Source organism: Carcharhinus amblyrhynchos, chromosome 14, assembly GCF_965287045.1.
Source record: "Carcharhinus amblyrhynchos chromosome 14, sCarAmb.v2.hapA, whole genome shotgun sequence".
Classification (NCBI taxonomy): domain Eukaryota; kingdom Metazoa; phylum Chordata; class Chondrichthyes; order Carcharhiniformes; family Carcharhinidae; genus Carcharhinus; species Carcharhinus amblyrhynchos.
The window spans coordinates 23,621,692-23,633,769 of NC_137337.1; the positions used below are offsets into that span (position 1 = coordinate 23,621,692).

Here is a 12,078-nt window from a genome sequence, read left to right on the forward strand (position 1 = left end):
CTTGTTATTATCACAGTCAGGACACTAAATTTGTTAGAAACTAGCAGTTTCAAAAGAAATAATTCAATCCAAGCATATTAACATTTGTGCTAATATGTTTCTGAATGTTGTATCAAAAAGTAAGGAGAAAGTTACGCCTGTAAGCAGTTGAATGAATTTGATTACAGCTGGATGATGTTATACGAAGCACAAGAAGAGGAGACAACAAACTTGTGAACTTTGATCAAAACTAAAGGTTTGATTAGCCAAACGAAACATTAATGCTGACCGTGAACCGTGACTTGTTGCATTATAAAATTCTTTTGCAATTTCAAGTACCTAAAAAACGTACCATTGAATAAATACTACAGAGCGTGTGTTTCTAATGTCCCTTCCTCAGCAAATACTGGAGATTCAGGAAGAAGGACGATATAATTACGCAAAATAATCTTCAGCCTGACAACGAAAATGTAGTTGAAAAAAACACTTCGATGTCACCCATCTGGAACTAAAGGTGTACAAGTATTGCCGTATTATGTTAAGATTAGGGTGGATTGAAAACGTTGTTGTCCTAGAGGGATATGTGCATTTAACAAGGGAGTTGTAATAGCAATGCAATATTATGGCTCTAATTTAACTTGCACATATGAAAGGATCAACGTACCCCGTTAAATGCATCTATTGAAAACATTTTTTGGATATACTTCACGTTAAATGCCTTTTGAAGCGCCGCCACTCGAACGTTGGCTCAATCTAGTTTTCGGCTTTGAAATTGCTTAATTGTATTATTAATAAATGTATTGCAATCTGCAGATTTTTCTTATGTGGCAATGTTCAACCTAAATCATTCAGCTATGACTGACAGAAGAAACTCTAAGAATTATATTGAGAAGAAGCATCGGGAATTCGCAGATATAATCAAGGTACTCAATGTTTTTTCTTATTTGGTATTTGATACAGATTTCCTCCTTAGTATTGTATTTTAACTTGTAGCGTACTCTGATAAATCAATGTCGCTCGGATTCCTTTCTGGTGATCTGAAGGGGAAACAAATGACATGATCATAAAATACAATTTTGATGTATTTTAAATTCCGTGACTATCTCCAAAAAGAACACTAGAAGCGTCACATTGTATGGTTATGGATAGAACTACAATTAGTAATTTATTATAATGGTTATACTGCAAGCAGACTTTTAAATTTAAAACGCATAGCATAAGTGCGTTTTAGTACAGCATTACGAATCAAACGTTTGCCAAATGATTATATTGCTGTATGTTTTCACATATTAATGGTTATTATAAACAATTACAAGTTCATAATTTTGCTTTACAGTAGCAAGATTGTAATCCGTTTCATCTGGTGAGTTAATCTAAAAACTGCTGAAATAATTCAAGCAGTGTGTTTCAAATTACATCAGGATTTAAAACTAAAAGCAGCGGTACGCTCTCTAACACACTGGCAATTAGCATCAATACATTTATCACTGTGTGCACAAGACTTTGATTACTATACATTCACTTGCATCCTGGACAACTTTAAAATGTTCCCTATACTGTATCTATTCACAAGCAATGAAATAAAAGTTTATGAATGAACCTGGCACTATCAACTACAAAAACAATTGTAACGACTTCAAGGAAAATAAGCGGCAGGAATGTGGAGTAAACTATACTTCGCAAATCTTTATGGCTTCTTCAAGAATGGCACAATGTAGGTAGCAAAACATCTATGGTATTAATCGTTTCCACTTGAGGATGGTGACATGCGCCCCATGAACGACTTTTAAATAATCAAAAAGCCGATCTTAGGTTGAGGGTTGATTTAAAACTGCAATCAGACTACTGCCGATGAGAAATGATGAATGTACATCTTCCTTCTTAGTGTTGGCAAAACAATACCTAACATTTTCTTGTCAACTCTGATGTCTCTGAAAACAGTGGAAGACAAAGAATGCCACATAAATTTGTATCATGTTTTTGGTAGTTAGAGCAGAACAGTGGCAAATCAAATTTAATGCTGATAAATATAAAATATCGAACATTAGTTGAAAGTGTGTAACGCAAGTAAGTTATCAATGCAAGAGGAAAATTTGTAATGGCCATTTTCAATGTGTCTGAGCAAAATGACCAGGCAACTGACTAGGCTAATAGCATGTGAGAACATTTACCAGAAAAAGACCACTAGTTCCGCCAAATTTCAATGTTCAATTCTCGTCACTATGCACAAGAACATACATAGAGATTAGGGAAGATGAACAGAATAGCAAAAGGACTCCTCATTAAAGGTTTGAGGTTCAGGTCGAACGTCTAGAAAGTAGGCTAATGTGGAAGTTACCTTTATCGAAACTATATATTATTAATTATAGATAAGTATAAGTAAGCCAAGGAATAAGCCAAGGAAATGGAGTCGCTTTATATAAATTAAATAAGTAGTAAATTTAAACTAAATATTGAGAAGAACATCTTTACTCAAATAATGATAAACGTTTGGAGTAGTGTACCAGTTAAGAACTTGGAGATTAAAAATGGACACATTCAAAATATTAGTTGATACCGATAGTAGCGTTATGTACTAGCCGGACCCCCGAGATGTCTCATGTTCCTATTTTTGTCAGGCATCCTTGCAATTGATAATGCAATAAATCGAAAATAGTTTCATTTGCGCAGATATCATTGGGTCAATAAACTAAATTGATAAATGTAGAAAAGGTTTCAGTGATTTATTTTTTGTGGCAAATTTTAATTTTCAAGGAAAGATAATCAAAACTTTTTGTTATATGCTGCAAGTCAAGAGGTTACACATGTTCCCAAACAAACTTATTTATTATTTATTGTAGGTTTCAGAGAACGTTAACGCTCTATTACTAATGCGTGCATTTCACATTCAAGTTTAGTAATTTAAATGCAAATAATGCAGTTTAAGATTAATATTCTGTATTTAACTACTTCATACTTCGCAACGTACATAATTAAAAAAAGGCTTTTTTTTGACTTGAGAGCCTAACTTCGGTATCAGTGAATGTCCATGTGAGAAAGAATTCTATTCACATGGAGTGTTAAGCGTCCATAAAATTAACACCTCGGCAGTGAATTCTTATTTGACATTAGATAACATTTTCCCACAATCATTTTGATAAATCGCTAATCACTGCGATTTCCACGTCAGGTTAAAGTTTGTCAGCTAGATTGGAAGAAATGTGACATTTTACTTGAATTCACTTCAATTAGAATGTTAGTCCACTGAAATCGCAATTTCTGAAGCCTGTTGCAACAATACGCTTGTCAATTCAGGTCAATTTCATTGACTCAAAATCAGCCAACCAGTAGCCAGCCTAAATCAGAACAAACCGGTAAGTTCATCCAGTGTTGGCGAAAAAGAGAAGCGAATTTACAACGTTTAAGTTAGAACTGAATGCAGTTGCTTTAAAATAACAAACTGGACTCTAAAATATTTTCATTTAAAGAAATGCACTCACCCATTCAGTCGTACGTTTGCCATTCACTTTTCCTTGTCTTTTGTTGTATATAGTTCAATGCTGTCTGAACCCTTGCTTTTTGCTTTGCCTACCTCTTGCGGATTCGAAATGTTGCATGGTAAATCTTTTGTAAACTCCTCGTTAGCCAATACAACATCACAGAATACTTAAAGCGCCCTTTGTCCTCCAGGGACTCGAGATCCCATCATTAGCGTTTATTACTCAGAGAAGTTTGACAACGTTATTGACTACTTACAAGACTTTTCCATTCATTCCCGTTGAGGTCTATCTCACGCTTGAATAGAAACGGAAATATTTTTGAAATATTTCCCTAGGTAGGGCACAAAAGAGAATAAGCTGTTGCCAGCTCCTCCCCTGATCACGTTAAAGTACAATGTTTTCTTTCTCTTCGGGATCACAACGGATCGAGAAAGCAACAATTGCGCTTTTAGGTAATATTGTTCTAATAATGTTGTACGAATATGCCTAGAAAACGGCAAACAAGCGATGAATTTAAAACCTTTTCCTAAAGTGTATTATATGTAAGACCAGTAGCCAGCAACTATTCTCCAATGTCTTTTCTTACATAATATATAGTTAGTATGTTTGGCTGTTACTTCTTATTCGTGTATTGCTAAACAACTGAACGCTCCCACCATTTGATTCCATCAGGAACCATTTCCAGGTCTCTGTTTGCAACATTCATAAGCACACGTGAATGATTTTTCTCCATTATGAAAACGTAATTTCGCTGAGAACTCGCTCAAACCTAATCTTAATAAAATATACACATAAAGTGGAATACATTTCATCGCTGCAGTGAACCACAGAACAATAAATAGAAAATGATTTTTTTTCATCTATGTCATTCGATCATGCAACTCCTTATTTAACGGTGAGTTTTCTGAATATACACTGCTGGACAATTAACTTTCCCCTTTTACTTGATAACAATTCTCCTGTCTTGCAGAAGAATCCAGGAACCATTTAATGTTTGCAACCGCAACCCCTATGAGTTGAGATCTCATTCAGTCTCGCAGCGTGAACACAGTAATTCATAAATTACAAAAGTCGACAAACTTTTCACCGATATGTTTCCAGCTCGCTAAAAGCCAAGGAAAGTTCTTCTTTCGTCGATTGGGTGATTTCGGCTACATCGGTAATGATTGGTCACATGCCCTATCAGTATCACTGCCCAGTGTATGGGATGCTAGTAAATTTCATAACTCATACAAAATACTCCATGTTCATTGGCTCTCGATGATGTCATAAATAGACAAATATTAGCTCTGACTGACTGTGGATTTATTGAAATTATCTAAACTAAAAGAAAAACATTAATCTATTAAAAAAAGGTGAGCTCTTGATTTGAAAATAATAAGTAACTTGCATGTCGTTTAACTGCAAATTTGACCGAGTAACACGGATATTTATCCTTGATTGTTTTACAGCTACAGATCTCTTCCGGGTGAAGTCGCACTGTGCAAGGTTTGAGCCGAACTGCAGTTGGCAAGATGACTGGAATAGAACAGCAATTACACTGACGGTTGCTATTTAACAACAACATAGGGGGGAAATATGTAAAAATATAAGTTGATGAAAATAGACACCCAGGGTGATTGCCAAACGCATTAATGCCCTCTTTTGCATCATTCTGAGACAGTAGTTATACACAAGGCAACAACAATGAAATGGATAGTCGTGGGCTCAGCAAGTTAACAGAACGCTCAGTGAGCATATTGACAAATTTCGACACGAAGCAATGTTTTGAGAATCATTACCTAAAAGCTGTAAAAATGTCAACTCCCCAGCGTTCATTGAAACATGAAACAATAATGTGTACATAATTTTGTAATGATCCAAATGGTTAAATATTTGCCTGGAGTAACACAGCTGGAACAACACGACTATTGCTCATTTGCAGCAATATCTCCTGACAGCCCTGATTTGTTTTTGATTTGGCGAACGGAACTGCATTTTAGTAATTATCTTTTAACTTCATTGTAATAATATGGCCGTCCATAGAGGAACTCACGGTCAAACACGTTGTCTGACAATTATTGACAGTGATGTTATCTCACGATATGAAAATAATCTGTCAAGAAGTGCCCCCAATTGTGTCTTTCTAAACCTTACTGTTTATGTCTTCATGCCTATACTTTGTACAAATAAACACACAATCTGACTGCTGATAGGTATCGTTTAAAATTCACAACAGACACAAGGAAGAATTCGGCGCATTTAGTCTATATGTTTGGCATTTGAGTGCAGTTCAATGCACGTAGTACCTGGTTGTTGTTTGTTGTTGCTGATTTCTAGGTAGCCTACCGTGTGTATAATAACACAGCATGAGGCATAACACGCTTAACAGATAAATATATCACTCCAAATTGGGTTAATACATACCTAATTTAGTTTAACAATGTCTTCTGATGAGATCGCAGATTTCAAACAAGATTTTATATGATACATAGGACTTGCTAAAATCGCCAATTATGGAATTATTTAAGACTCGACAGGTATTATTGCCCTGTGTAACAATATTAACAAGTAAATATTGTTGATTTCTATCAGCCCAAACCCTGGTGTGTTCCTTTGTGTACACGAGATGTTGAATTAAAATATGCCTGTTGGTTCATACTGCACAATATGCGCACTCTAATAAAGGAAGGCGTCGTTCCTTCTAACTTAAAGTGAATGTCCACATGGCATCGTTGTTATGTTAAACCGCATTTGTGAGACAGCTTACAAATTTAAATAAAATGCGTACACAAATAAAACACTAACATGATTCACGCGAAAAAAAGAACTTCGCCATACCTTTTCTGCAACACTTAAGAATTGCTTTGTCTGCACTAAAAACTGTTTTCACGTGAGGCACTTCACATCAAATGCAAAGTATCATTTCCGAATATTTCTCAGCGGCTGGGTGTTCGGTGTTAATACTCGGCAACCGTTTTAGAACGCTGACATCTGAATTTGGGAAGTAATTGAAATCCACAGCTAATTTCTTATTGCGATTCAAAAGGACAACAAAACAGCGTTTTTTGATATTAAAATAAAACATTGCCCTACTCTGCACGAAAACTGTGTCTCAGATTGATGATCATCCTTCCATATGCTGTTGCAATGGTTATTGAGATACAAAATTTTACATATTGATCTATGTTTATCCCCCTTACATTTTACATGCTATTTCAAAATCCGTCAACGCATAATTGAATTGCTTGTAAACTTTAGCAAGTTTTACAAGGTTTCCAATTGTCTTTCACTATCTATGATAAATATGAGCTGCATTCCTATCAGGTGTAAAGCAAAATAGAATGTAACGAATAGCTGACAACCCGCCAGACAGCTCGCCTCTGTTGTTATCATCATTCAATAGGCGTAACTGTACATGGTCAAGGCATAAAGTGTGGTTCACATCTTTTGTATCGCTCTAATTCTTAAATGTTTGGCAACAGAAAAGAAAATCAAATTAAATCGAAAGACTGAAGCATTCATTTTCCTATTACCGGAAAGGCAAATGAAGCTAATCGGAACGAGCAAAAAGAGCAAAGTTCGAGCGCTTTAAAGATCAACGTCAAATTGTATAACACAAAGCCATTTTGGATCTCCGAGATTTAGTCAGCCTGTAGCATGACGCTTGGCTTTAATAGTGTCGGATTAACAGATCCCTTCCAAGTATAGTTGATTCAGATTAAATCTGAAATCCTCCTCGGCCTATGAGAAATATGTAAACCACCCTCCCCCACCCCCCACGGTCTTTACAATTACAAGGACAATCTATTCAGGAAAACGCAGATGAAATGAAGAAAATGTCCGTTGTTAAATATTTTATTCATCTTTTAAACCTTGTATCCACTACCCAATGAACAATACTCTACAGATAGTCTGCGCACAAGTGAACAAAGAATGCAAAACAGCTAACAAAGCAATCCTTTTAAATAGATAAACAAACATATATATGTATATATATATAAAACTTTAAAGTAAAGTAAAAAAATAACACCGTCTTTCAACATGAAATACCCACGAAGATACAGGGCAGGTGCTCAGAATTTTGCAGCTTGGCAGAAATGGTTTATCGAGGCATCACATCGGTAATTTCATTCCTATATGTATCCTTTCGAGAAAAGTAACAGCGAGTTTTTGATTTAAAGAACGTGGTTATTAGAATCTTCTGCCGTGAAAGCAGCACAGCCGTTCCTAGGAAAATGATGCAAGGACGTGGCGGCTGGTGTGCTCCAGTGTGGCTACTGGACGTCTTTACTCGACTCATTGTGCAGGAATTTGGAGGCATTCTCAGCATGCGGGGCTCCCTTCTCAGATGTCGCAGTCACTGTCGCTCGATGTGATGGAGATGGCCGAGGCGGCCGCTTTGCTCCTCTCGGAGACGCTGCACAGACTGGCAGCGGGACTTGATGCACCTACCAGCGGCTCCACAGCAGCCTCCTCCTCGCTCAAGGAACGCACGGACGCCTGTGACAGAATCTGCTGCTGCAGCCTGCTCTCGGGGAGGGAAAACACAGCGAGGAATTACTATCTAAGCGGGGCGGGAAGAATGTGCACAGATACACACACACACACACACACACACACACGCGCGCGCGCGCTTCGAAATCGGTAGATAATCACATACTCGAAGATTTGTACAATGGAAGATAAGCAGCATTGTCAACAATGAAGTTTTAAGACTTAAGCCTTTAAAAAAAACTGCTAGCGTTTCCAAATAAGTATAGTGAAGCAGTTAAGGGCTTCTTAAAACCATCGCAATTGATTCAGGAGAGAACTGAAGGCAGGAAAGAAAAGATACATTTGGTGGGATAGTTAACGCTAACATTTAATAACATCCATTATTTCCTAACACAGGCGCTTTACAGAAGAATCTAAGCGTTTGTTTGGAAATAAATCAAGCCCCTATATTGAACCACTAAGAGTTAATGTGAATGGTTGCTCAATCGCGCTGCAAGAGTTGAATTTTGAAGTATTTTCCTGTCAGGTATGGATTGCAGGAATCCGCTTTTCTGGGAGATACAATAGGGTTTTAGCAGACGCAGGTAGGCATCGATGGATCAACCAATGGAGATCTTTTGGCCTACTAATTTAATGCAATTAAATGTTTATTAGCTTACAGACGATTTTCCAAATTGCACAAATACAAACAAGGATACGTTTATGTTTTGCTAAATTTACATCATAAAATCGTTTGGAGGTTAAGATTTTTCAATCATGGCTGGTCATACTTGATGTATTGCAGCTGCATCACATCAGCTGCAGTCTCTTACTTTAATCCAATGCATATTTGCAAGCACGTAAAAGGTTGTACATAGCATACCGACCTGTTTTTAGCTGCTGCTGCCCTGTCCCTTTGTCTACGATTCTTAAACCAGTTACCCACTTGTGTAGGTGTAAGTCCGGTGGCTTGGGCAAGCTCTCGTTTTTTGCTGGGATTTGGATAGGGGTCCTGTAGGTACCACTCCCTCAATAAATGCCTCGTCCTCTCCTTGAAGCAATGAGTCTTTTGTTCTCCGTCCCAGATGGTCCTGGGCAGAGGAAACTTCTTTCGAACTCTGTACTTGTCCACTGGACCCAAGGGGCGACCCCTCAGTTTCTCTGCTTCCTGGTAGTGCGCTTCTAGCCAAAGGGCCTGCAGCTTGCCGTGTGACTCCTTGGTGAACTTGTGATTCTCCAGGATATGATACAGCTCTCGGAAGTTGCCCGTGTGGAATGCCACGATCGCCCTAGCTCTGAGGACGGACTCGTTCTTGTTGAGTGCCTCACATGCTGCTGGGGCCACTGGCAGGGACCAGAGGAAGCGACCAAGGCGCTCAATGTCTCCGCTCTCCTCCAGGGTCTCACAGACCCCCGCCACCTGCTGAGGGCTGAAATTCAGAATTGGCAGTTGGAACATTGATTCTTTTTTTTAAAATAAAAGTTAAAGCCAGATAAATGCAAAAAAAAACAAGTCAACGGAACGAACTCCAATCAGCAAGGCAGACGATGCGTCCTCGTTAGATTCCCAGACGCCAGATATGAACTTGGTGTTCCAAGTACCAGGATTAGATCCTTTGCGGTTTCGATGATGAGATGCTGTTAAAAGGGGGGAAAACATTCAACCCATATCTGATTTTCTATTGGACTTGGCAGATTCGGTATCTGGTTGCCATGGCTGCCTGTCAATCACTGTCAAGTTTGCCAATCAACCAGAAGCTAGGGTAAGGATTTCATCGCCTCCCAAGAAACAACGCTGTGGTTTGGAAAAGCAAGCATGCTGATCTTCGTTTCTATATGCGATCGATCTAACAGAACATAGGAAATTAAAAATTGACGGTATGGATAAAGAAAAATCCTGGGGTGGGGTTTTGGGATGGGAAGAAGGGAGATTAATATTTGACAGTAATCCATCAAATTCGGATATAGATTCAATATTAGATTAGCGAGATAAATAGCATTTGGATCGGTCTGAAATATTCACTTGCGTGACAGTTCTGTCCAGTATTGGTTCAGTATTTATATTTGTATTTAAAATCTGCTTCTGATAACATGCAATGTGCAACCATGTCCAAACGTGTAAAATATTGCGTTGCTTTGACCAATTCCCCAATCGCTCTGCGGTTAGTATATAACACTTTTATGTCAATTTGCTACGCCGTAGTAAAAAGCATCAGCTGAAAGCCCCACTGAGACTTAGGATACTGGCACATTTCCATCAAACTGAAGTCTGGCTAATGAATATGACCATTTTCATCATATTTAATCTGCTACTTTCATAGGAAAGACAACATTTCTGGAAACAAATAGTATTTTCTTAAAGGTAAAAAATTAAGTTCAATGTAATGTGGTCATTTTACACGTCCCATTGATTTACATGTGCACTGGGGATCAATTTGCAATTAATTCTTAACTACATTCCCTATTTTAAATGATCTAAGGTGTTTTGAACTGTGCCCATTATTTGAGTTTCTGCGAATGCACCTTTTCCTTTAAACTTGACCGTTTTGCGTAAACTGACTTTTTGAAGATTAAATTCGTGGAGCTGTAAGCCCTTTAACATGGTGTTCAATATTAGCATCTCAAATTCCAAATGGAAAGGCGGGGATGGAGGTGGAGATGGAGAACGTTGCTGCTCCTAGTTGTAGAAAAAAAGCTCAACATAAATCCGAAGCTTTGACACGGAATGCATCGTTTTTGGATTCAAGGTCCGGTTTGTTTGAAATTAAGAGCCCCGATATTATTTTTTGCAGTTCTATACAGTTGAACTGAAGAAATCCCTTCCAGCCATTTCGAGGGATTTCCGAGGCTGTGGAAATGCCTTCAGTACATTAAACTATTGCACAATCCCGTGCGAGTCGGTGATGCGTGAAAGCCAAGCGCCTGGTCTCATGGCAGCTGTTTCAGCCGTAACAAACGGTCAGTTATTGAAAAGATAAAAAACACCGTTTAAAAAAAGGACACATCATGCTTAGAGCAAGGTAATTCACTGCGGTTTCGGGTTCACAATGGCGGTTTTCAAAGAGAATAAAGATGTTTTTTAAACCATTAAAATGAGTAACAGCCCTAACAATTATGCAATCACGTTTTTTCTCATTGTTCAGTATGCCTGGCAAACGAATATCTCCATATACGAACTCTGGTATGGTGCTAAATATTGTTTTCTGTTCTATTTCCTAAACATTTGAGTGGGATTGATGTAAGTGCTTCTTTGTGAAATATCTGAAGTGAGCATGTTTTAAAGGGCAGGAGATATACTGGTTCATACGAACGGCATTTAATACTGAAACGGTCTATAATAATGCAACAAACGCAAAATATTTTATATCAAGAAACGTATAAAACGTGCCATATAAGCATTGCCTGTGCGTTTCATAATTTTTAAAAATCGGTAGGTATATATTAAATTTTTATCGATTGAAAGCGTTCTGCTGCTTTGTAATGAGTATTATTTGCATTGTTTTAAAGGATTGGACTACAGTGTGCTAACAATTGGCGTTCTGCATCTTTTTATCGTGTATGTTATTTCCACACGTTTACAATCGACACTGTATCAGCCAAGCAAATAAAATGCTCTCTGTACTAACTTGTCAGAAAGCATCAATTTAATCTGCTATAATACGTGGCCAGTTTACGCCAGAAAGCTTGTAGCAATATAACGGTAGCTACACAACATCCCAGTATGAAGGTTTTCTGTGCTGCAAATAAAGAAATTCCGAATCATTGAACTGAATTGCAGGCGCACGTCGGATGGCTCCGGTACTTAGCTGCGCTTCTGCACACTACTTGAGAAAAATAAAGGTGAGGTTTATTTGAAGTTGCGTGCATATAACAGCCTTGGTGTGGTCAAACAGTATTATTACAGCGACCATATTGGAACATATATCTTATGTGATCCAGTTACCCCAAATCATTGAGCTAATCTTTGTTGACCTTAGCATTATAGATAGCTGCAAAACAGCGCTGGTTAGTTGAGACCACTCAAACATAGCGGTGTCTTTCCGAGCAATTAAAAATTAAACATTGAATAATTTGTTTAGTTTGACATTTATTTATGGCATTGATAATTCATAATATGGCGCGGAATTATATTCAATGTATTTGCTAACAGTCCGGCGATGCGCGT

At 37.8% G+C, this 12,078-nt stretch overlaps 1 protein-coding gene and 1 long non-coding RNA gene across 2 annotated transcripts; one reads left to right on the forward strand and one right to left on the reverse strand.

Moving 5' to 3' along the window:
• Positions 1-7,261: 7,261 nt before the first annotated feature.
• Positions 7,262-9,531, reverse strand: six6a (SIX homeobox 6a). Its single transcript, XM_080201964.1, has 2 exons — positions 8,801-9,531; positions 7,262-7,965 (listed from the first exon to the last, which is right to left on the reverse strand). The coding sequence occupies exons 1-2, from the start codon at positions 9,370-9,372 to the stop codon at positions 7,785-7,787; spliced, it is 753 nt and encodes a 250-aa protein (XP_080058090.1). The 5' UTR covers positions 9,373-9,531; the 3' UTR covers positions 7,262-7,784.
• A 138-nt stretch (positions 9,532-9,669) lies between these two features.
• Positions 9,670-11,534, forward strand: LOC145352225 (uncharacterized). Its single transcript, XR_013888515.1, has 2 exons — positions 9,670-9,791; positions 10,706-11,534. It is a non-coding gene; the product is annotated as an uncharacterized LOC145352225 (long non-coding RNA).
• The last annotated feature ends 544 nt before the right edge of the window (positions 11,535-12,078 follow it).

Coding starts and splice junctions, on each gene's coding strand:
- six6a (XM_080201964.1), bottom strand. CDS start 9,372: ATGTTCCAACTGCCAATTCTGAATTTCAGCCCTCAGCAGGTGGCGGGG. Junction 7,966..8,800: donor GCAGCAGCAGCTAAAAACAG/GTCGGTATGCTA, acceptor CCCCGAGAGCAG/GCTGCAGCAGCAGATTCTGT.